Source organism: Alexandromys fortis, unplaced genomic scaffold (genome assembly GCF_014885135.2).
Source record: "Alexandromys fortis isolate MF-2015 unplaced genomic scaffold, M_Fortis_MF-2015_v1.1 scaffold_13, whole genome shotgun sequence".
Taxonomy (NCBI): Eukaryota; Metazoa; Chordata; class Mammalia; order Rodentia; family Cricetidae; genus Alexandromys; species Alexandromys fortis.
In genome coordinates, this window is record NW_026067908.1 from 2,522,567 (window position 1) to 2,548,527 (window position 25,961).

At 43.8% G+C, this 25,961-nt stretch overlaps 1 protein-coding gene across 1 annotated transcript in view; it reads left to right on the forward strand.

Moving 5' to 3' along the window:
• Elavl4 (ELAV like RNA binding protein 4) overlaps positions 1-25,707 on the forward strand; it is an 82,223-nt gene extending 56,516 nt beyond the window's left edge. Inside the window, exons 3-7 of the mRNA XM_050136207.1 lie at positions 3,024-3,127; positions 16,319-16,472; positions 18,011-18,236; positions 19,800-19,838; positions 22,840-25,707. Of these exons, the coding sequence (XP_049992164.1) occupies positions 3,024-3,127; positions 16,319-16,472; positions 18,011-18,236; positions 19,800-19,838; positions 22,840-23,167 (851 nt within the window). The 3' untranslated portion in view covers positions 23,168-25,707. The remainder of the gene's footprint in view (positions 1-3,023; positions 3,128-16,318; positions 16,473-18,010; positions 18,237-19,799; positions 19,839-22,839) is intronic.
• The last annotated feature ends 254 nt before the right edge of the window (positions 25,708-25,961 follow it).

The following is a 25,961-nucleotide window of genomic DNA, read 5'->3' on the forward strand; positions in this document are numbered from 1 at the left end:
TCTTCTCCAGAGCATTTATAAAAGAGAGTGCTTAGATCCATGAAGCATTTATATTAGACATAGCTGGACTCCTGTGATGCTGGGAGGCATATGTGAAGAAAGCCTGTTCATGAACTAGGCTAACCGCAGGCAGCTTCATTGTGCAGCCGAGTTACCTCCTATCTTCCAATTCACAGGCAAGTTCCTCCATCTCTGGCCTCTTCTTCAATTCGGTGTTTCAGAGTTTGCAGTTGATTTTATATCAAGGAGAACCTTCCTTTGTGAAGTTACATTGTTCTGGGTTTTGGTTTTCCCTGGAGAATTTTTATTCTTGATGCTGAATGAAGTCTCTAAACCTGGGACGGGGGATGCTAGCACAATAGTGGTAATTATAGTCAGTAGCCAGGGAGACTGTCGATTGGGAAATGGTACCGGCTGCTGGGTTGATGTCACACATCTTGCTGAACTGGTTTCCTTTCACTCACTTGACCTTCAGAACCTCCTGGGACCTGGGCCTGAGTTTTCCTTCCTCCGGAAGCAAGATATAAAATAGATAAATCTAGAGTGCAAAAATTGTACTCACTATTACCTGTCTTGATACCCATTAATATGTGAGAGATTTTACAAAGAAACATAATATAATGGGAGCACACATATATTTCATCACCTTGAAGAATACAGAAATTTTTCAGAGTGAGTCAGGTCTACTATTAGCAGTTAACCAGTGAATGTTTCATTTCTATTTTTTCATATTTTGTTTTAGTCATATATAAATTATATTAGGCTGGAAAATGACCTATTCAACCTCTTTCCTAGAACTCCTATAGCAAGTTTGTCATAGACATAATTGCTTTAAAAATGTCCTTTAGAAGCAGTTCAACTTAGTGCTTGACTAGTTTTTTAAAAATTATTATGGGAATATTATATATGCAAGACAAATATGACTGAGATATTTGCATGATGAAAATAGATTTAATTAGGTGGATTTTGTTAGGCTTGATGAGGTAGAGACAAATTTAGGATAAATTATATTTTAAACCAATGAAATTAGTTCTCTTGTATTTTTGTATTTGCAAAATAGAGTTTCTGGGGATATATGGCAGGGTCTTGTAATACCCATAACACACTCTCTCCTTCTCCCTCTCCCTCTCTTTCTCAACACATACACACACACAACATACATACACCACACACACAACATATACATACACATATACCACACACACAACACACACACATCACACATACAACACACACACAACATACACACACATAACACACATACACCACACACACATATACACCCCACACACACACATACACCACACACACACACCAAACTTACAGGATAAAATGAAAAGAGAAGGGTCAGAGTAAGTGTGCCCATGCCTCACGCTCTCTCCTCCCTCTTAGGAAGTCACTAACTCCAGTTGATGACAAGCCTGCCTGCCTGCCTGCAAAGTTTGTCTCTGTCTTTCGGGCTTTTCAGAAACAAAGGAATGACCTAATGGAAGACGTTGCCTTTAGGATTTCCATTTGAGTTTCTCTCTGTTCTCTTTGCTTCTGTCCTGTAATGATAAAATAGATACCCATTTTCTGATCCAGAACTCGACTTGTTTTCCCAGGTTCCCTCCTACAACCAACACAAACACAGACATTTACCAGCAAACAGAAGCTGTTGGAAACATTTTTTTTTGGCTGCTGAAATGGGCTCCCGTCACCGGGATGTGGCAGGCTTTTTGCTGTATTATCTCTCAGCCCTGGCCCCAGTAGGCTAAAGAGAGCTTTATGTAATCGGTCTTCCCTGACGTGTGATGTCCTGTCATTTTCCTCCCCTTCGGCTCTGCTGCCGCCCACAAATCAATAACATTGCCTGAGAAGTTCGAGCTGGTTCTGCAGCCACCACAAGCTCTGTGTTTCTTAAAGGGTATGTCAGAGAATGTAAAGTTTCCTAATGATATTTCTGGCTGATGACACATGGCAGAGCTGATGGACTATTTATAATCAGTGGCACGATCGCAAGTACATTATTTTTATTTCACTTAGGGGGGAGCCCTGGCACTTGCTACCTCTTTGTAGACAACTTGATATCATCTCTACCTAAAGTAGCTAAATCTTCCTCGCGGAGTGCAGTGGTGCTTTACCCTGCGCCTCGGTTCTTTCTGGTAGAAACCCTTGCCCTTCTTTTTTCCATTGTTCTTTGGCTCCGGGGATGATGAGGGCAAAGAATGGTTTGTAGCAACTGCTCTAAATTCTGGCCGTGCCTGCATGCTTCACTAAAAATGTCTCCAGTTCTCACGGCTCAGGTCCCTCTGCACCTCTGAGTATGGGTGTGGCAGGCATGACCAAGGCAATAGACACAGCTACTGAGTCCACCACGTGTCCCAATTTTACAGGACTAAGCAGAGTACAGCCTTCCTTTGTTGAGCACCTACTATGGTCTAGGCATTGTCCTTAGAAGGCATTTTATGTGCATGGCCTCACTAAACTCTCTCAAAATATGCCGGAGGTAAGTGCTATTATCTCCAGAGAAGAGATCTGGAGGAAATGGAGGGTAAATGACCTATCTCCAAAGTGACCCCATTGATAAGGGAAAGTCCCAAGACTCTGAGCAAATGTCTCTTAACAAACTGTGCATGCCATCTTTCTATTCCCTGGTACGGTCTTTTCCTGATTACGTTGCCACTTGTATATATCAGGTGGAGTATTCAAGGGTATTTACTGTTTTTAGTTTGGATAATGAGAGCTCCTATGAGTTCAGAGCCCACACCCATAAAGAAAATCTGTGGAATTGTAAACCTCTCATCTTAGGGTGAGTCCCAATGACAAGGACTCACAGGCCAAAGGAGGGTTTTACACGACAGTGGGGGAAGTTTTGCTTCTGCAAAAATATTGAGCGCTCTCTCTCTCTCTCTCTGTCTCTCTCTCTCTCTCTCTCTCTGTCTCTCTCTCCCTCCCTCCCTCCCTCCCCCTCCCCCTTTCTCCCCCTCTCTCTCTTTCTGTCTGTCTGTCTCCCTATCTCTCTTTTTTTACTATTTCCACAGGACAGAGTTTAGGGTATGGATTTGTTAACTATATTGATCCAAAGGACGCAGAGAAAGCCATCAACACTTTAAATGGACTCAGACTCCAGACCAAAACCATAAAGGTAAGAGGCGATGTACCAGCTTCTGATTGAGAAGGTCCTGGTGAAATTTTAGTCTGTGGGTCTAGTAAGTCCAGGCTATGTGGGAGACGGAAGTGGTGTTCTTTATTTATGCAAAGAACATTTACTGTCCACTCTGCTTAGTAAGCGACATGAGCCCTTACAAAATAGAGGGTGAGTTGCGGAGGGAGGGGCCAGGAGCTGTGAAATCTCTAATCCAGAAGGCAGACTGAGGTCTGGCCTTCATGACTCCACAAAGAAGGCCTGCCAGCCTGACTCCACACAGATGCTCACAAGCAAGCAGAAGAAACTGAGGCAGGCAAACTGTCCCAGGTATGAATAGTGTGGCCTAAGTTGGGATGGCTCTGATGAGGATGGGAAGAAGGCAGGACCACGTCAGGAGATCTTATGTGCTGCCTGAGCAGCTGGGCTTTTCGGTATGGATGATTAGGAAGCTTCCCTTGGAGACTGGGACGCAGAAAGTCAACTGTAAATAAGCACAGTACCATCAGAAGGGCAGCTATGATTAGACTGATGAAAATATAGTTAAGGAACAACAACAATAGCAATCCAACAGCCTAGAAATCATTAGGTGAGCAGGTAATAGCTCAAAAATCATTGCTTTAAATAAAAAAAAGGAATCAGTAAGTAGAGGCTACTTCTCCGAGTAGAAGGTTTCTGGGGCTGGACTGCAGCTGTCTCACCTCAGACTTCTTGTATGGATCCTTTGACAGGATGCTGCCTGCCTTGGGCATCCAGTGGTGGTCTCTTGGATGGCGCTGCGTGCTCCTCGGCCTCCCTTCCCCTTCTTCCCCCTACTTCCAGGCAGCATCCTGTTTAGGGGCAGCTGCCAGCCGATTAATGAGTCCCATCCTTCATAGCCTATTAAACGGCAGGGAGGTGTCTCCTGGGCGCTCTTATCCTCACGGCAGCAAGCCTGACACAAAGTAGGACAAAAGAGAAGCCTCTCCCAGAATGGAATTCTATAGATGGCACAGCTCTCCACATCCGAAAACACAAACACAGACCTTCTCGGACATCTGGGCTAACCAAAGAGACTAGCGGTATAAGATAGTCTTGGCTGGAAAGAAAGAAAAAAAAAAGAAAAAACAGAACCTTTCTCTTCGGGGACACTTAGGTGATTACTTTTCTTTTTAAGCAGATTTAGTTTTGCAATTGTGTTTAGATTATTTCTTAAAAGTTATTGCTTTCTCTGATCTCCTACAGTCTGTAGTACACAAAGACCCCGAAATAAGCCTGATTTAGGCTACCTCTGACATGGCTTAGCATCAGTTCCTAAGAATTCTCTAGGGGGGAAATAAAAGTTGTTTAATTACGGCATAGTCCTTGGAGAGCCAGGAAGATTAATTTCTTTCAAAGAAAAAACACACATATTTTCATACTCTAAGTCGAAAAAAGTGTTCCTGTCACTTGATTCTGATGAGGCCTTGTTGCATTGAGAGTTGTTTGTGGGCCTGACTGATTGTGTGTGTGTGTGTGTGTGTGTGTGTGTGTGTGTGTGTGTTATCCAGTTCAACATTAGAATGTCAGATGTTTATTTTTCCCTTGGCGGACACACTGACCTTGAACTGAGAAAGGTACTTTTCTTTCCTCTGTGGTTTCCTTAAAACCCAAACCCTTTTCCGCTTGGGATCAAATCACCAACCATCAGCCTGCCTTTTATTTTTTTCAAAGTCTTTCATAAGATCCCTGCAGTTTCCCCCAAAGACTGATTGGGCCCAGCGTTTCTAGTCTCAGAATGGTTCCATGGTCTATCATACCATCAGATGCTTTATCTAAATGGATCTTGGAGACAAGGAACATTGATTATTTTCTTTCTGTGAAGAGCTGGTGTACTTCCTTTCCTTATCTCTATCCCCTTCTCTGTCCTCCCACCCAGCCCAGGCTCCCCCTGCATCAAATGCTGCGAACACATTTGCACCCAGCGGAAATGTGGGCTTCTGAGACACTGTAGGATTCAAAATGCATGATGCCACTGCCGAATCAATAATTTCCATTCTCTGCTATGGATGAAAATTTAATGTGCAAACCTAGGGATTTCAGCCCTTTCATTAAAGCAGTTTATTTGCCATACTAAAAATTAAGTTTGAGTGATAGGTTCCTTTATTAACTTTTCTTCCCTTTCCTAAAGGGACACAGTGTTTAAGGTAAAAATCATATTAAAGGGAGGGGGAAAAAGCAAACCCTTTTCATGTGCTGTTAATAGTCTCATCATTTATTAATTTCTTAAAATTGCTTTTTATGCCTTTCAGGCCACTGTTTACTTCCACTACTTCAGTTTGCTTTGATAAGTAACGTGAGATTTATCTCTTTACTCCTGACTCCCATGAAGGAATAGACAACTTGTCTATCCGGAGAAAAACAAACAACAACAAAAACCACAAACCATACATATCTATGGAAGCATGCATTACAGAGATCTTGGGACCATCTAGTACAAGTTGACAAACTTGGTCAAGTGTGTGCTTGGACCAGGATGTCACATATCTGATAGCACAGAAAACACGTCAGTTTAAGTGTGATAGACAAACACATTAGTGGCAGAAAATGAAGAACGAACCCCTACGTTAATGATTAACTGCCAGAGTCAAGGATAGTTTCAGAGATAGGGGTTAGGGGAGGGCAAAGAGGGCAGCTATTCCCTGATGATGGTCGTGATGGTGATGATGGTGATGATGATGATGGTGGTGGTGATGATGGTGGTGGTGGTGATGATGATGATGGTGATGATGATGGTGATGATGATGATGGTGATGATGATGATGTTGTGATGATGATGATGATGGATGATGGTGATTCTGAAGGTGTTTAATTCAGATCTTCAGTTGTTCAATAGGAACTGAAAGCTAGATTTTTTTATGTCAGATCTCTGAATTTTTAGAGGCCATAAACAAAAACAAAGTAAGAATTATGAAGGGAAACCAAACATAATATAATAGCTGACCTTTGTAAGTCAGTTTTAACCTCTGTGCCTGAGATTTAAATTTGGCACCATTGCTTTTGCCAGATTTCAGTGAACATCCGGTTGCCTGCTACTAGTGGGAGGTATCCACAAAAGATGCTTTCCTATCAACAAAATCCATTGTCCTTTTATTAAGGAGGCTGTAAGAGGACTATATGAACACTGAGGGCATGTGAACAGCAAGGCCAGACCTCTGGCAGAGAAAGGGCATGGTGCGTGAATTACACCTTCAATGAGTAGCTACAAATGGGGACTCCAGAGGAATTGTTCTTTAGATTAGATTTCTTTCAAGGGAGAAGATTCTACCTGGAGACCAGGCTTCAGGAGGAGAAGTCCCCTGCCTAGAGCCTCACAGCTGTCAGTTTAGCATGTGTAAACATGCGCTAGAGGGGAAACAACAATAAACAACAGTAATGCTAGCCTACTTGGAGTGTTGATGTTGTGCCCGATAGGAACGCTTGTTACCGGGTTACCGGTTAATCTTTGAACTATCCTGGAGTCAAGTGCTTTACACACTTCATTGCTGTTTCTAAAAATAGCCCGGTATGAAGGTGCTATTATCTCCTTTATGCTAATGAGGAAACTGAGGCCCAAAGAAGTTCAGGAGACAAACCTAGGCTCACACAGTGGGTAAATGACAGCCGGAGTATTTTTAAAAAGCTTTAAAAATAATTCTCTGGCAGTGGGTCCTTAGTGTTGGAATGTCAAACTGCCTGTTTGCCCAGCAGCATGTGAGCCTTGGGAGGGTGTGTGGGTGGGTATTTTGGCTCTGCCCACATAAGGGTTAATTCCCTGGCATGGTAAGAAGATACAAAAGGCAAATAAATCTTCATACATGGACTTATGGTCCAGAACATTTGTCATTAATTTGAAGACACACTGCACTTTTAACTTCTCAAGACCTTGCTTTCTGGGGTCTACGGCCTTCCATTTAACTGAGCTATGATGGCAATGACCTGGAAGTTCTCCAATCCAGGTGTTTCATGGGGCCATGGAGTAGCATGGACCATGGGCTTGCCACAGAGGAGCTGATTTGCCTCACTTAGTGCTTGGGGTGCTAATTGTTAGTTTTTCTAGTGTCTCTGAGAACACTGAGAGAACAGGCTTTGGGTTCTTGGAAATGATTTCCTAATACCCCTTGACAACTGATGCCTATCTTAGCCGACTCGAAAAAGAGCAGCTTCTGAATTTCCACAGTCGCCCCAGCCTCTCACGAAGAAATGCTCAGTTGAGTCCGCTCAGCTCTGCTCCAGCTCCTTGTCACGTTAATTAAGAACAAACAGAGTTGGGGCTGGGTGTCCTGGCAATTCCAGCATCAGGAGGCTGAGGCAGAGAGATTATTATGAGTTCAAGGTCAGCCTGGGCTTCATAGCCACGTGGAAGGAGCCCAAAGAGAAGAGAGAAAGTGGGAAAGGGGGAGAAAAGAACCCTCAAAACAGAAGTAATCCAAGCAGGTTTGTTTGGACTGATTGTCGAGTCGCCTGAGAAGCATTGGTAAAACATAGTCTAACTGGGATTTGAAGGCTTGGCGTCACTTCTGCTAAACCTTTCAGTGATGAAGCTCCCCTTCAGGCTTTAATCTAAGTGTGAGAAGCAGCATTAGAGAGGTGTTCACCGCTTGCTCTGTCCCTGAAGGTTCACTCCTGGCAAGGGCAGTGGTGATGGGCACTTAGCCATGCAAGCTGCAGTGAGGCAATTGAGGGATCGAGGCTACAGGGGTTCCCGTTGGCCGTTGGAGGGGCTGTGCGAGGTATGAGTGGGAGTCAATCTGGTAAAATAAGTTCCAGGATGGTCCTCTGTTGTGTGCCTTGTGGAGTGTTTAGCCTCAAACCAGCATTTTGCAGAGGGCTCTGGTAGGTTTTATCAGTCTTAGATTTTGGTTGTTTTTTTTTTTTGGTGGGGGGGGGCATGTTTTTAATGCATAATATGGAACGTGTGTGTATGCATGTGGTATATGTGTGTATCTGTATTTGGGGTTTTTTCTTCATGGAATTATATGATTATAAGTGACTTTATGACTTTTTCTAATAATTACATGAAGCCTTTTTCAAATGATAAAAGTACAACTTGATATAATAAAACATTTCCCGAGCACAGCTCTTGTGCAAACTAGGGTGTGAGCAATCTCAGCACCAGGCCGTAGATTAAGAGGGTTGCCTCTGCCACTCTGAGTGAACCCCTATGGGCTGGCACTGTCAGATAGAGGTGGGAAACAAGAAAGGCACCTTATCACTAGGCAGCAGCCCAGGTCTTCAGAGAACCCGACGAGGAAAGAGGCTGCTGGATAGAGCTCTTCAGAGGGCCCTTCCCTTCTCCTCTCGGGAGGAAGTGGGCTGGTTATTCTGCCTCTCCTGTAAGGATGCTGCTGAAGATCTCAACATTTTCTCTTTGTTCCCCTAATCGCCCTAGCAGTGCCTCTGGGGGATCTCTCCACACTCTAGCTTAACAGGATCCCTTTCACTCTGCCCGCTTCTCTCCCTTGCCAGGGGTCACGGGCAACGGTGCTTCCTCCCTCCCCACTTCCTCCGCTATCCACCTGCCTCGCTAAAGGCTTCCATTCCGCTGAGGCATCTTTTCTTTGCACTCGGCATAAGCAATTATTTCTCCTATCACGGCTCTTAATGCTTCCCGGAGAGTTAGCAGATCATTTTTTTGCTGACGGATATCACCCCACCCAGAAATAGTAGCCTGCCTGCTTCTACCTTGTTAATAATAAAAATGCATCGCTACCCCATCGTGGCTGCATCTCCGAGGGGGCAGGAACTCTTTGCTGTCAAGGTCAGCAAGGACACTGGGGCCACTGAATCCCCAAGGAAAGGGCCAGAGATAGGCCAATGAAACTGGAGATGCCCAGTTGCCGGTGGGCTGTACTAGCTGCCACCCCCTCTAGTGGGAGAATGCATTTGCTGCTCTGATTGCAGGTGCCCTGTCAACTTTCTTTGAGTGAATTATCTCAATTGCACACAGATATAGAGGGTTGTAAATAGAAACAGCTCTGCCTTCTCAGCCCACTGAACTTGATATGATCCCAGCATCTTGAAGGTCATCCTCAGTGTTCTGAGTCTGGATTACAAAAGAAAACAGAACAGGTACAAGTTGGGGGCACACTCAAGTTTTCAGAAGTGCCTGGGTGAAATTCAAGGACATTCGCAAGAGTTAAAGAAGCCAATGGTGTGATGTGAGTGCCTCAAAAAAATCACACAAACGAGAGTGCACTTGTTCAAGCACAGAGAGAGAGAGAGAGAGAGAGAGAGAGAGAGAGAGAGAGAGAGAGAGAGAGAGAGAGAGAGAGAGAGAGATTGGGATTATTTCTCCACATTAGCGGAAACACTGGACCTCTCCTGCCCAAGTCCACCTGATATCTTGCGTCCCATTTTCATCTCCCTGTGTTAGAGTCCTGGCATTCAAATGCTCTTCAGAGGTGAATGGCAAAGATAAGATGAGACGAGGATTGTGTGACCATTTATCTCCTCTGTAATGGCTGCCGGTCCATCCTCCTGGACAGAAAATTCTGCAGTGAGGCTAAGGCATTGCTTCAACCTTGCATCTAAAATAGCTGGGAAGAAAACCTATATAGCTATCAGTACAGGATAGGCCTTGAATAGGAAAGAGGCCCTTCATCATCAGAGCCATTCAAATGAAACCTGTCCGGATAATGTTCCGGCATGAATTCTGACTAGATGAGCCTGGATGCCCTCCTAGCTCTGAGATGCTACAAGTTTGCATTGTTTCCGGGCCTGAAACTGCCCAGTTCAATGTCATCGCCACAAGCTCCATGCATAATTTGAGTTAATCAAATAAAACTTTAGCTCCTTTATCACATCCAGACTGTTCGAAGTGTGTGGTAGCTATGTGTAGCTAGTAGTGACCATCAAACATGATAGGTATCAAATGTTTTGCTGATCCCAGAAAGTTCTATGAGATGATGCTGGCCTAGGACATCTGTGACCCTGAGGACAGAAGAGTATGTAATAAGAGTAGGCATAGTAATCATGAGGCTCAGAGCAAGTCAACTTGTCTGCTAAAGACCATAGAGCACCCAGCCCTCCTTCCCTTTCCCTTCTTGACCATTCAAAAGAACTCTGAGTTAACCTCTGTTGTAAAACTGTATGTGATGACCTTCGGGAGTTCACTTTCCTTCTTCAAACGTACGTTCTTCCCAGATCTAATAGTCTAATAAAATATTATGGCATGGCTGTTCCAATTTGGTACCCTCCCAAGAAGAGTAACAGTTTGTGCCAAGAACATGGCTTTTATTTCACTGTCCCGAATGGTGTGGCCTAGTGGAAAGATCCCAGAACTTTGAGTCATAGCCGAGTTTGTCTTAGTTCAAATGACCTTGGCAAAGTATTTGATCTCATTGCACCAGAGTCTATCATCTGGAAAATGGCAATACTGATTTTTCCTGTGTAGGCAATCATGGTTTTCAGCACTCCCAGGGATAAACATAAGAAGGGTCATCCCTAAGGTGAATGACAAATGCGGGGGGTTGGGGAGTAGGACCCTTCCTCTATCCTCCTGTTTTGGGGTGCATTAAAAGAGTGAATCCGACTCTCACTGAGGCACAGACAACAGAGTCAGGAGCCCTGGATGACAGGGAGTAGTGTAGAGTTTCAAGACAGCTCTAACACTCCTACCCGTCTTCCATGAAGCGGGAGGCAGGAGTTGCAATTTGGTGGGGAGGAATGTGGTTCCTGCCTGGCATCTGCTGTTGCCCTAACCACAACGAGATTCGTCTCCCACATCTCTCCTCTCAGAGGCTGCAGTCAGACAGAGAGAGCCTTGTATTGAGTATGCACCTTCGACAGTCTGGTAGATTTTCTCGGTTATGTGGCCTAGCCTTTGATAGGCCACCCTGGTAGATTTTTAAAAAGGAGTTCCAAGACACATGAATCTATCATCATAACTCTCCTAAGAAGACATCTGCCCTACTGTGTCAGATACGCTTACGGTACCTTTAGGTCCTGACTCCATGGTCCGTCCTTTCCATTTGAGTCAACCCCTGGGAAAGTATATGAAATCCATTCACTAAAGTGAATCTACAGTTAGTTTCAGTTGAGCCTCTGCCCTAGTAAAGCTTTGAAACTAGATGTGAGTGTGCTGCGTTGGTCACGATGTGCACCCTGGTGGGGCGGGTCAGGCTTTAGGTAGGGTATGATAGCTGTGGCCACTGAGATAGACACTTCCGGTAGCATTCAAGGAAAGAATAGCCATGTATGTCTGGGCTTCATGGAGAACATGGCTAGGCCTAGGAGGGTAATCAGGAATTCATTTTGCCATGAGGACAAATACACAGCAAGAACAAAGGCATGGAGATAGAAACTTTCCATACACATGCAGAAACCTGCCACTGTGTCTTTGAAGTGAAGCACAGCGAGCATGCAGAGGTCAGCAGGAGATGGGAGGTCGGGCCAGATGCCAGGGCCAGATGCTCTGAATGCCTTGGGAGAGGGTTCGGACTTCATCACAAGGTGTTTAAGACACCTTCGAGAGTTCTGAACAGGGAAAAGTGCGATGAGATCAAACTACATTCAGGAGGCCACCATGAGGCCCAGTATTCTTTACGAATAACATTATGGGGTGGCAGGTGCAGAGAGGAACATAAATGCTGGAGCCGCAAAGGTAGACACCTGTCCTGTTTATGAGGACGGCTGTGCCCACAGGCACAGAGGTAAACTGATCCTCACAATCAAAGCTGTTGTTTCCAGGAGTCAGCTGGCCGCTCTCTGCTCTCCCTGCTCCCACAGGCGGGATTACAGGTCCCTAGAAGGGCTTGTTCACAGAAGCCCTGGTACCGCCCTGGTACCTCTAGAGTCTCTCTCTACTGCCATTCTCCTGGTTTCTTTAGAGTGAATGTTCCCTGGGGACCTGCCTGCTCTGGGGAGTTTATATTCACTCAGAGAATAGGGTGTTAAACAGACTGGGGGAAATCTGCAGCTTGATCTTCAAATAATAAAGCCGTACACATCTCCTCTGCTAGACTGGCAGCCCTGCATGTCAGGAACTGCTGTACACGTTTCTGCTCCCCAGTGTCTAGAATAAAGCCCGTTTACACAGCCATCGTGGCAATCTCACAGTTTACTGAGCACTTGCTTTGGGGCCAGTCTTTGTGCCTAGGAATCTTACGTGCAAGGGATGCCACTCAGAGAGACACACAGTCACACATCTGGAAAGTGAACAGGATTCATATCTCTGAAGCTCCTCAAAGACGTTCTTAACTTCTCTATATTTTTCCATTCTATATTGGGATCTCCATTTCAGTTAAAGTAAAATACGTATAAGCTTTGCAGTAACTTGTTTCAAAATGTGGTTGCCTAACAGGTTTTTTTTTTGACAAGCACCTGTCAAAGATGAAGGCTGATAAGAACAGGAAGGACATCCCTGTGGTCTAGAAAGAAGGCTTTGCAGCAGCCAGTGATGGCCAAGGGTAGTGTAGGATCTTCATATAGTTGTGACCTTCACGTTCTCAGAAATGTCTCTGGTAGATACTCAGCCCTTCTTGAGTACCTCTCAAATTTTCGAGGTCACTTCTAGCACCACGGCTCTCGCTTATTATTATTGCATTCTTTTTGTGTCAGGTAGGGGGACTGCAAACTCATAAGAAGAGAGGTCTGGAGCATGTGGGAATGCTAAAAATCTCTGTCAGTATTGTCTGTGAAGTCACCTGCCTTCAGGCCACCTTTACCCAAAGAGGAGTGGCTTCTTCACTCACAGGCTTCGTCTAGAACAAGAGCTGTGCTGGCCTAGAAATGCCAGTCTTCTTGTGAGACATTGTGGGTGAATAAAATGAGCAAGATCCTGATGGTTCAAGGCAAGAGGAATTCTCCAGGGCACTGCCGATAGCATGGGAAGCCCTGAACTCTAGGCTACCAGCTCAAGAGGGTCAACATGTCACCAATACAGTCCCTCTGCATGGGCTGAAGGTCACCATTTGGGGTACATGTTTTAGTTGATTAAAGGGCCTGACATTTGCAGTCCTTTTGCTGGAATTTACCAAATGTTTGAGGAGAGCTAAAAGGTTTGGGTCTGAGGATGAGCATTTAGATGCCAGACTGAGCAAATCATTCTCCCGTCACATTTGCCTGGTCCTCTCCTCAGAGGTATTACACAGAGTCTAAGAGAACAATAAGCCGTGGCTCCAAATAGAGGAGAAAAACTGAACAGGGCTTAGGCTGGGAGTAGAGTGACCCAAATACTGCTTGCCTTTAAATCTGCCGCTGCCCTGTGGCTGGGCCCGTCTCTGGGGAGCTGTGGCTGTAATTCTCCCAGCTCAGCTGAGATTCTGCCTCAGGATCACCTTTGGGAGAAATGGCTTTGATTGATTGTGCCACTGACTTTCTGGTGCCAACTCTGTTTGCCCAGCCAAGTCTGCCCTAAACATGCTCTTTTCTGGACCCCAGCTCTAGCTGCCCCAAACCCGTAGAAATCAAGGTCTTTGCTATGTGCTGTACAGCCATTGGGTAGGAGAAAATATACACTACTGGGCGTCTTCCTAAGCCTTTGACTGCCCTCAAAGCAGAAGGTTATTACAAGTCACCATTTCCTCATCCGTCTTACCTGTCTCACTACAGCTCTGTCTTCTCCTTGGTCCTTCTAACCCTCCACTCACCCTTCCCCGTGTTTGAGTCACACTAAGCTATAACCTTGGCGTGACACCCATCTTGTGACTTTGCGACAATGGGTCACTGTGTTTGCCCCTCCGTTCTCCCATTCACCCCGTATTCATTTAGTAATTCCTACAAGGCACATGTCGTCTCTGTTGAAGATGAACAGATGCCTAGTTTGTGCTGTGTTCCCATCACACAGAGCAGACCCTCCAGAAGTCTTTGCTAAGCCAGGAGATGCCTCGCTCTGAAGCAGATTTCTCTTGGTTCTTCCAACCTCGGGCACTACAGAGTAAGAAGCCTATCTTAGTTCTTCTCTTAGTGAGGGCACACAGTTATGACTCTGGGTACGTGGCTCCGTGGTCATTTTAGTGGACAAATCAAGTTATAGTTAACTCTGAAGAACCCCAAACACCAGCATCATGCAGCATGAGCTGTGGGTGTTCATTCATTTCTTTTTCAGTATGTTTTGTACCTTCTTCAGGCTTGGGGCTCTGTGCTGAGAGGTGGAGCCCCAGACACATGTGCGCGCACCTCAAGGAAACCATGAGACTAGATGGTGAGTTGAGATCAGAATGAGTGGGCCACTAAAGAGGATCTCAGGGTGAGGCAATGCCAGACAGAGAAGGCTGCCAAAAGAAGCTGGCCTTTGAGCTCGGCCTTAGATCTGGTCTCTTTCCCCCTAGTAAAAGCGTGCAACGAGGAAGCTGAACTTTAAGGGAACTCAAATTTATCCAGATAACATCAGTAATTGGCAAAGTGAGACAAAGTAAACCTTATTACTGGGGACAGATTTCCTCCTTCCTACCATTGCTTCCTCCTGAATGAAAAATAGTTCCGCTGTCTTGTAACTTGTTCTTGTCCCATAGAGGACTGGGGTAGGAACTCCATAAAACAGGCTGTTACATGGGGTTCTAGATCCTTCAGCTCCTTGGCCCCCAGTGCACACAGATATCTACCATGTAAAAGCCATTCTTTCTCTTCCTTGTTTTGGGAAGATGTGGAGCATACAGAGGCCTCCTTGGCCACCCATGGGTTTCCAGAAGATGGAGATCTGAAGGCAGCTGCCTGACTCCATCAGCGAGAGGAGGCTAGCAAGGCAGATTAGTCATTCACGTCATTTTATGTTGAGTCAACATCTATTTTTAGGTATAGAACTCATCACGGGACCTAGTGTCCCCGTCACAGAAAGGTGGAATGTGTCGTGAGTAAGGGGTCGGCTCATCCTCCATCTTCTCTCTGTACTCATTTTCTTTGCCTGAAGAGCTCATAAATAAAGCCCACTCTGCTGTTCGAGGTTTAGCTCTTAATGTCAAAGGTCTGGTTTAGGATGAGATTTGTTGTGGAGCCATGCTTCTATGTACACACATAATCACACACACACACACGCATACATCACACGCATGCACATGCTTGCACTCTCACTGTAATGGATTTAGCAGGTCTCCTGAATCTGTTATATAGATTAAATGAAACTGCGAGCTGAAAGTGTGAAGGCATATAGGTCCCTTCCTGTCCACCGTTGTCAGATGTACTCTGAAATGAGTGTTTTCATCATCTATTCTGAGCCCTATCCGCCCCAGAAATAGCTTCAGCAGGAAAGTGCTTTTGTTAGACTAGCTGTAAATTATATTTCAAATGTCTGATGTTGTTTTCTTAAAAAAATAAATAAATAAGTAAATGAAAGTCTAAAATTAATGACTGCTGGGGTTTGCTTTGCTTATGTGTACTGCTAAAGATTTGGCTTCTTGCAGATGGAATTTCAGATCTGTTTACACTTCTGTGTTAGCTTTTTGGGGAAGAAAAAAGCAGTTGAGAGATCTGGGAGAACAAATTTACAAAGTCAAACTTATTATAACCACTGGTGCGGCTCTTTTCCCGCCCACTGCCCTTCCCCTCCCTCTCATCCACTGTGCCCCCGTTTTTTTTGTCTGTTGTAGTTTTATCTGCCCTGCCTCAGAGTTCGAGGCAACTGCTCCTTCCAGAGGTGACAAAGTCACAGTCCTTGCAGAGGTGACAAGGTCATATATTGGGTTTAACAAGCAGATGTTCACTCGAGCCCCATTGCACCAGCACTTTGTCATTTTGTCATTCAGCGAGACCTCGTGGGGACAGATTGGAGCAGCACAAAGGATGGGACATAAAAAAAAAATCCTTACAGAGAACCAGATCACTTTTATGTTTTGGATAAGGGAATGGGGGCAGGGAGGAGGGCATGGAAAGAAATGTGCAGAGCAGAATTTCATGGGCTTTTTATTTCTTTTTGGTTTATTCAAAGATTATTATGTGTTGGATACAGTAAATCATCTATACTCCCACATCCAGGAGGTAAATCTTCAGAACTTCACGCGTGGGTAGTACTGCATCTAACAGCTGCCATACAGTAGCTGTTTGTTCCACACTTACAGACCCTTATCTGTGCATTTGTTTTAAGTTCTGTTGACAAGTCTCCTCTGGTTCATCTCCTGTTGTTCTCCTGTTACTGTTCCTATGCGAGAGCCGTGGGTCCTAAGGACAGGTGAGGGACTGTCATCTCAGTTGCTTCTTCAGTCTCCACTCTAGGGATGAACGCCCGTGATGCATTTTGCACCTCTCACCTTCCCCTAGGTGTCGTATGCCCGTCCGAGCTCGGCCTCAATCAGGGATGCTAACCTGTACGTTAGTGGCCTTCCCAAGACTATGACCCAGAAGGAACTGGAGCAGCTTTTCTCGCAATATGGTCGCATCATCACCTCGCGCATCCTGGTTGATCAAGTCACAGGTTACGTGTTTCTTTGTAATTGTTTCCCCTAGGTATCTTTGCCATGTTACCCACAGAAGCAGGTTCATGGATGTTGAAGGTGAGGGAGTGGACCCTGCACAGGCAGTTTCATGGCCCTTGCACATGGACTACCTAAATTTAAAATGGGCCGTCCTGAGACGCCAGAGTCTCCACCATGGAAATATAGCTGAACTACTTGGTAGGGTCATAAAAGAAGATTTGGGTTTCAAGTTAAGAATGGGGTTCTCTGGCCTTCAAAGCCCTTCAGCCTTCAGCCAGTGTGTAAAGCTATACATACAGCTCTAGACCCAGATCACAGTGATGTAGAGTTAGAAGAAGCTGCTTTAGTCTACACATTTAGTCTAGTCATCCAAAGTAGGAGGTCCAATTTTAAGCCAGCAGTGCATGTGTATGACCCCAGTTTATGGTGGTAGGGTTCTTTGTCCATAAGAAAGAAACCCAGCCAGCATCTCTCAGCCTTCAAGAAGGAGATGTAAGGTAGCTTGGGCTGTACTATCAATGGCAGTGTCTTTGGCGTTTTCCTGATTTGATCCCAATTTGAAATGTCTCCCCTGAGAGTAGAGTAAACACGCATGTTTATCGTTTGATTCATGCGGCCATTTCCCAGGAGTGTTGACTCCATCTCGGACACTGTGCAGGGAGACACTCCATACCAAGGATAAAGGAGACATAGAACCTGCCCTCACATGACTCCAATGTAACAGATACTCACTAGGGACTCTCCAGTCCCCTGAGAGCTCAGAAGAAGGTATACTGTGCCTCGTGGTGATTGTTAGAAAGGCTCCATGGTAGGGGCAATTTTGGAACAGAGCTTTGGAGAATGATTTAGTTTCTGTGGGGGAGGAGGAACAGAAGGGATAGATAGAACAGTCTAGATGCAGAGGACAGTATATCCCAAGGTTTGGTGTTAAGAAAGAATACAGCCTGTTCAATCCAGGTCAGGGTGGCCAGTGTTAGGTTTAGTAGGAGATATGAGACCAGATTGCCAAAGGCAATAATTGGTACCTGAAAAGTCTGGATTTTATGTGCCTTTAGCAAAGATGCAGGGAAGAGTAATTTGTAGGCTTTATTTGATGCTGTTTAAGACAACAAAGACTAAGTGGCCAGCATAAAGTACACCAGTCAAAGGGTTCCAAGGAAGCACAGAGTATGTTCCTTAAGGTTGCAGTGTGTGGTCAGAGGTTGCTTTTCCAGTAAACAGTTCCGGGTATGAGGTAGGGCAGGCACTTTGCAGAACTAAACAGTGTTGGGTGGTCAGTTAAAGTAACTAAAGGTAGGTGGGGACTGGGCAGGATAATACAGAGACCTAGAGGGAAACACTCCGTATGTCCTGGGGGTTGGCGACATCGGTGCAGAGCTATGCTGGTAGAAGTGCACACAGACACCTTTTGGTGAGTGACAGAGATTCAAGGAGCTGGCCTCACAGGTGGATCGAGTCACCACAAAACATCTACAGGGCACCTCCCAGGGATACCTACCAACCGTTCTCTTTACAGATGCTCTTTCTCCTTCCCCAGGAGTCTCCAGAGGGGTGGGATTCATCCGCTTTGATAAGAGGATCGAGGCAGAAGAAGCCATCAAAGGGCTGAATGGCCAGAAGCCCAGCGGTGCTACAGAACCGATTACTGTGAAGTTCGCCAACAACCCCAGCCAGAAGTCCAGCCAGGCCCTGCTCTCCCAGCTCTACCAGTCCCCTAACAGGCGCTACCCTGGCCCTCTCCACCACCAGGCTCAAAGGTTCAGGTAGGCATGCCTGCTACTCACTACAGCATCACCAGTATGGAATGGCGCATGGCCAGAAAACATGTGGCTCTGAAGGACAGAACAAGGCAAACAGCCTCTGCCCCACCCAAGCCATCACTATGGGACACTCCCCAGAGCATCATTTGCCACTCCTACAAAATACAAGAGGACCACTCACTCCTCCCAGCCCTCTCCCATCTTGTTACTCTGACTATTGGTTAAACTTGGGATTCATTAGTAGAGGTCTCTGTATTTAGCCAGACAGAAGGATCAGTTTCAATGGAGCTATTCCCTGAGATGTGGCCATGTGCAGCCGCTCAGAGTTAAGGCAGGGTAGACTTGCCAGGAGTGCTTGTCCTCGCCTCTTTTCCTAGGTGACTGCCCGAATCCAGAGGAGGAGAGACCCTCTTTAGTATTAACTCCCTTAAGTTCCATACTCTGGGAGGATAAAAAGTAGGATTCATCTATACCTTACTATTGTTATCTTTGAGTACAAGTCCCTGGTACAATGGACAGGTCCCTGGGGGATATTCCTGAGAGGTGGGTTTTTCCCAGGAAAGCAGCTAGACTTTAACCAGCCTGGATTGTGCAGGGAGAAGCATGATCTTGACCTCCCCTTAGTAAACCCTAAGCGAATACCGTATTCTACCCGTGTACCAACTTCCCTTTAATGAAAAGGTTTTCTTCCTTGTCAAACCTCACACAGGAAAATAGGGAGTCCTCTCTGTGATAGTAACCGTGCACCTGGCCACAGTGGGGGAAGAAATTGGTCTCTTCATGTGTCCCCCTATGGCCCACGACTCTGAAATGGTTAATGGTTTGACGAAGGGTCCGAGCCGTCTAATTTCTGTTTTGTGTGAAAGCACATGTAGTATTTATGTAAAAAGCCTTTCCAGCAGGCTCCTAATGGTGGAAACTATGGTTACTGCTGCCCCATGGTGTGAATAGCTTGTTCCCAAGTAAGGCAGTGTGTATGAGGAAGATTATAACGTAATGACATTTTCCTGGGAGGTGCGGCTTTGGGGCCGTACGTAGTAAGCCATTTTTTGTTTCCAATCTTAGCTTGCAAAAACTCCCTGCCTTCCAGATTGTGGGTGTGGCCAGAAATAGTGAAAGCAGCTAGACTAACAGAAAAGATCGGTCCATTTGTGTAGTCCGTGGTCATGTGTGGTCAACCAGGAACAGAGAGACCTTTTCTTACAAGTTTAGTTGTAATAAAAGGTAAACAATTTAAGAACCCCCCCCCGCCCCTTTTTAACCCTTTCACAGACAGCATAAAAGTAAATCCACACAAGTGTTCTGAGAGATTGCGGGGAGGGAACTGAATTAATTCAGACCTTGAAAGAAAATGGGATTCATTCAACACTTGCTTTAGAGCCTAGAACTGACCTGGACATGAATTAGTTACAGTCGGAAAACAGGAAAGAGAGAACTAGTCTCCTGAGCAGTGGGGAAGTTGTCGAGCTTTTCTTCTTTGAAAATGGAGCATTCTTATTAATAGTTCCATTGAGTGATCTTGCCATCTGTGAGGCATTAACCCAGAGACCCTCCTTCTCTTTGCAGGCTGGACAATTTGCTTAATATGGCCTATGGCGTAAAGAGGTAATTAAAACTCCACAGATTGCCAGATGTCCGTATTGGCACAGACTGGGGCTAGAATTTTTTTTTAATTCACTAACTTTACTTTTTTTTTAATTCTTCCTTTTTCTTCCACCAGCATGTCAAATTCTTAATTTTAATTTTGGACCTCGGTTAATTTTGTTTCTTTTAGGGCACACAAAATGTATTTGTGTGTTTTACCCTTTCTTTCTTTCTTTCTTTCTTTCTTTCTTTCTTTCTTTCTTTCTTTCTTTTTGCAGGTGGGCTTTCCCTATGGTTCAGGTGCCACAGCTACCAAGCCCTGGGTCATCTGATCTAGTCCTGAGTGGCTTCCCTTGAAGAGAAAGCCCTGACTTTTCTGGCTGATTTTACAAACTTGCTGAGCACCTGTTTTGCATTTCTGATGCCAGGATTCAGTGTAAGAGGCCAGATCCCAAAAAATCAAAATTAGAACATTTGCTAATCATGGCTGAAAATCTAGTGATTTTTCAGGGGGAAAAATAACTTTTTGCACTACAAGCCCTGGCCAAATAGTGGCTTTTGGACCCCCACCCCCACCTCAGGGTGCGTTGTAAGGCGCATCCTGAGATGAGTGTATTGAGTGTATCTGTGTGCACCTCAACCAGGGATTTCTGTTTCTACAGGTTTTAGCCATTATTATAAGTCTTCGCTCAGTTATATGTGGGGGGGGGGGGGGAATTTGAGGTTTCCTTCATTTAAAGCCTTTTTATGGGGCAGGGGACTCAAAGAGGGTCAAGGGTTTGAGACTTTCTGAATGTAATCACAAGGCTTCCCAGACCCAACCTAAAATCAGAGTCTTAGAAGTTAGGTGTGTTATGTCAGTGTATCCATGAGGTCCCTAAATGTGACCTGCTAGACTCCACTTCACTGCCGGAGACATAGCATCTTCAGCTCCTTTCTCAATAGAGATGCAAACCCTCATAGCCCTTCATTAGCTGAGGGAAAGAGAGGTGGGCTTTAATAGCCCACAGCACACTCTCTACTTGATGCAGGTTATGCATGGTAAGTACCCTGACTCTGGAAACGAGCGCATAGCTGAGGGAGTTAGCGGACTTCAGACTTCGCTAGCAGGGTACCAGCCTCTTGAATCCCAGTCCCAGCACCAGTGAGGCTGACTGTAACTTAGCTCCACGTGTCTTTCACACTGCTTGCCTAGTCCTGGGCATTCTGCATCTTCTGTAGCTCTATCCCATCCTTGCTGCTCTCTAACTTTACTGAGTTAGTATCAAATGCTGTGAGCAAAGGTGATGTCTATAACACACATGAGTCTAGGAAAGACTGAGCTGTGGTCCGTGCGTTGCCGCATCAGCCAGTGCCCTACCCAGCCCAGTGTAACCCAATCCAGGCATAGCCAGCACTATTTGATAACAAGATTTTCCTTTTTACCGAGTCCAGATTTGGGTGTAGCCTCCATCCTACCTTGAGTGGCAATCATACATAAAACCCTTTTCCTAGCTCTGACCTTGGCCTTTTAATATGTACTTAGTTGCTTTCTGTGTACAAACTGAAAGGGATCAGAGGTTCACAGCCGAAGGGGAAATTGTTTCTAAGTCAGTGCTTAGAAATAGTACAAGTAATAATTAAGCCATTTTACCCCTTTAAGGATCTGTACCATGAATGTTTTGCTTTTGCTTTATTGTTATTTTTTTAAGCAAAAGAGAACCTTGCTTTGATGAATAATAGCATAAATTATATCTACTGAGTTGTTATGCTTAGCATATCTTTAACAGCTATATGATTATCTAAATTCTAGTTAAATATGAAATTTTAATAAGACGTCTAAACCTCCAATAGTGTCTGCTTACTTTTTAGGACAGTCATAACTTCCACTTTGTTCCATACTCCTGTCTGTTTTGGACTTCCTCTTCTCCAATTTTCTTCCCTCACCCCTCAAAAACAAAATAATCAACCAAAAGAAAAGCAATCCGGTCATCAATGAATAGGTCAAAACTCCCGATATAAGTTCAGTATGAAATAAGACGTTGCCAATACTGTTCTGCCATAGACTCTGGTATCTTAACTGTTTCTTCCATCACAAATGCCACATGGGTTTATTTTATCAGTGAATAAAATCTGAAGAGTTATTTTTTCCTCTTCAAGATTACACAAAAATTGAATTTTCTAACCTAATACAACAATTATTGCACCAAGGCTTTTCTACTGTATAGCAATTCAAAATTTATCACTACACAAACCACTTAAGGACTTTTCCAGTGATGCTCAGCGATGGATTTGAGATGATAGGGTATCAAGGAGTAGCACATCTGTTCTTACTGCTCCAGTTCTGTGGGAGAGCCCTTATGAATAGATGCTAAACGGAACACGAGCCACTCATCCGGTTAATGACAAGATACATCCTCATGTGTCTACAACCTCAGTGACACCGAGAGGGCTTTGACAGGCGGAAGTGGAAGCACTGTGATCATGGTGCGGTTGAGCGCTGCTAGAATCATCCAGTAGTCTGCCTAAAAAATAAGAGTAAAACTTTCCAAGCATTGACATCCACCATATTGTCACTCCCGCAACCAATAAACATGTGGGTTTTTTTTTTTTCCTATGGGCCACTGTGCCTTTAAGAGCCCATATGCACTCCACTGAATGAATAAACCCACAGTAGAATGGATGAAACAGTGTGTCTTCCCTGAGAACCCATGGTCTATGGTGGGGTAGGTTCAGGGTGGGACAATGTCTGAACATTTACTGTGTTAGAACTGTTTAAAGCCTTCATCTGGGGGGGGGGGTCTCTCGTGACTTCTAGGAGATGACTTGACCATTCTCTTAGCGTGTACATGCCTTAGCTGTCCAGCCACCCCATCAGAAGAAATATCGCAGATGTTAGTTTTGCATTTTGGTTTTGAATCCTGAAGACTCTCCTGCAAACACTCACTCAGCCCTTTGCCCCGTGTCTGTGTCTGTGCATCTGTGTGTCATCCATGGTCAGACTGATGTCTGGACCAGTCCCCCCTTCTGCTTGTCCCCCCAGGTTCTCCCCGATCACTATTGACGGGATGACAAGCCTTGTGGGAATGAACATCCCTGGTCACACAGGAACAGGCTGGTGCATCTTCGTCTATAACCTGTCCCCTGATTCTGATGAGAGCGTCCTCTGGCAGCTCTTTGGCCCCTTTGGCGCAGTGAACAACGTCAAGGTCATCCGTGACTTCAACACCAACAAGTGCAAGGGATTCGGCTTTGTCACCATGACCAACTACGATGAGGCAGCCATGGCCATCGCCAGCCTCAACGGTTATCGCCTGGGAGACAGAGTGTTGCAGGTTTCTTTTAAAACCAACAAGGCCCACAAGTCCTGAATTTCTTGCCCTTACTTATTAAAATATATATATAAATATATACGAACAAAACATGCGCGCACACACATACACAAAAGAGAGACAAACTTTCCAAGGCTTATATTCAACCATGGACTTTATAAGCCCGTGTTGCCTAAGTATTAAAACATTGGATTATCCTGAGGTGTACCAGGAAAGGATTTTATAATGCTTAGAAAAAAAGAAAAAAAAAAACAAAAAAAATACCTTTGATGCATTGAATGTTCTTTCATAGCTGTCGTTGTTGAATATAATACACATAGCTAGCGATGTGCAGGGATTTTTACCCAGCCAGCTAACTTTACCACCTTCCTTGAAGGTGGGTCTTTTTAAGATGACCATTCGCTCATTTGAAGAAGAAAAACAAAAAACACAAAAAAATACTAAACAATTTTTACAAAGTAATGGGATTCAAAGGAAGAAAAAAAAAGATTTTTCTTTTTTGCCAAAATGTTGATCCAATCAGATTGGTTAAAAACCCCCACACAAATTAAAGAGGAATAATAAAAATTGCAAAAATGAAAAAACTTTTGCAAATTTTTTTATTTTTCCTTTTTTCTTTTATATCATGTGAACTAAAACAGTCTTCTGTTAGGGGATGGGGAAAGGGGTACCTGATGACATTAACAATTTAATACCATTAACGTTGTTGCCAAAGAGGTGGTCTCTTTGCTGAAAATGGGTTTCAAGAAAAATCTATTTTTATAAAATATAAAGAATTTTTACAAGAGAATCTGGATTTGAGAAAAAAATATTTTGACTGGCTAATTTAGGGGAAATTGACAACTTTGTCGCGTTCATACTGCACTGGTAACTTTTTAGAGATCAAGATGTGTGTTTTAAACTGGATTCGTAGACTGTTTTTTGAAGGATGGGCTATAAACAGATGATCTTCATATCTTTTCATAGCATGTAATAATAAAAAATATTAATTGCTAGGGGAAGGAGTGTTCATTCTACCCAGGGTACCACAGTTCCCCACAGTCAAAACCCAAAAGCAAGGAGATGAGTTGAAAGACAGTTTTTCTTTAAGTCATCAGTATGGGATGTCAGCAGAACAAAAATTAAAAGATTCATTTTCCTTTTAACCTAAAACTTCCTTAGTTTGAGCAGTAGGTGCTACAAAATGATTTACATATCTTAGTATCATAGTTAAATGTAAACGTGTTTAGGAGAGGAAACAAAAGATACATTTGCTTTACATTCATTAAGCAATTTTCAAATTCACTTTGTAGCCCATGCTGATAAAATTGGGCTGTGTGGGTACATTTGAAACACTGTTTATGTTGCTTGAAACACTTATTTATTTAATTGCAGATGTGATGATGCCTATGGCCAAGATCAAATATAGCTAGACTGGCTAGACTACTTATTTGTTTACTTAAACTTTGGGAAGAAGCATATTATTGTGTCATTCTGTTGTGTGTGTATGTGTATATATAATATAAATATATATATATAAAGTTATTTTTTCTTTCGTTAATTTATTATAAGTTGTAACACTTGGCTAGTTTTGTTTGTATATGTCTTAAAATGTTTTCTTATGATATTTAAGTGACAGTTAAAGAGGTATCAAGGTAACTTGTGTAGAACTATTGTTTGATATATTGTCATGTTTGTTGTGAATATTTTTTCTTACTGCACAGTAGAAAAATTAAAAAAAAACTGGGTCTTTATTTTAATGTAATTCAGATTGGGGAAAACTAAACAGAGCTAAAGGAACAAAACGGCTGTGGGAGTGAGCTCCCACGTCCAGTGCACTGATCAGTTTAGTACGTTTGTGCTTTGTACGGTTATATATTTAAAACAAAAATGAAACAAAAAAAAATCCAAGAGTTGATGCTCTTCCCTGGGTAATAGAAACAGTTACTCGCTATGCATAATCTAGTTGATAGTAAAATTTGCTATTGCTTTTCTTGTCTTGTTACATAAAATCTTTTCAATACAAGTTTAGTCTTAATGGTAATAAAACGTTATGGTTATTTATAACTTGTGCTTATTTTGTGCATTTTTTCCCATGCTGAACCCACTAAGCGCATGTAGACAGGACTGTTGTTTGCACACTGAAGAGGCAAACTTTGTAGTAGTCGTCGTAGTGGTAGACAGATAACAAAAACCAAGGCTGCATCATAGACTACTCCTTTAAATTTTTTTTCGATTTTTTTTCCTCTTTTCGGTTTTTGGAGAAAATAAATAAATAACACCAGATTTCAGTTCAGAGAACACTCGTTCAACATTCAGGGAAATCTTTTTACGTCACCTGCTATGAATGAATGCAGTTTGCTGGCAAAGTTCTGATGCATTTGCTAAGCATTCATGGGAAAGGCACGCCAAAAATCTCTTCTCTATGATGTGTTCAATCTGGGGGAAAAAAAAGGAAAAAAAATCTTAGGACCAGGCAGTTGTATACTTTAGTTACAAATGGATGACTTCATGTTAATCTTGCTAGTTTAGATGATTTCTGAGGGAAAGTATTGTAAATGTTTTTTTTTCATAATCTTGTTGTGTTTGAATTATTTGTACTTTATCTGTCCAGACAATAAATGAAAGTGTGTAGAATGAATCTGAGCTTCCCAAATTTTTAAATGTGTTTATTCAAACGTTTTTCTATAGTATATGCAGAGTTCCCTGATATTCGCTCATTAAATAAAAAATAGAAAGAAAACTGTAAAGTTCTGTTTTGCAACTCAGCCCAGTCTCTCAAAGCTTACTGAGTCTTTAGAAGTCCGTGTATTAGCTCCATGCCATTTAAAGTGTGGTCCCCAAGAAGCATTAC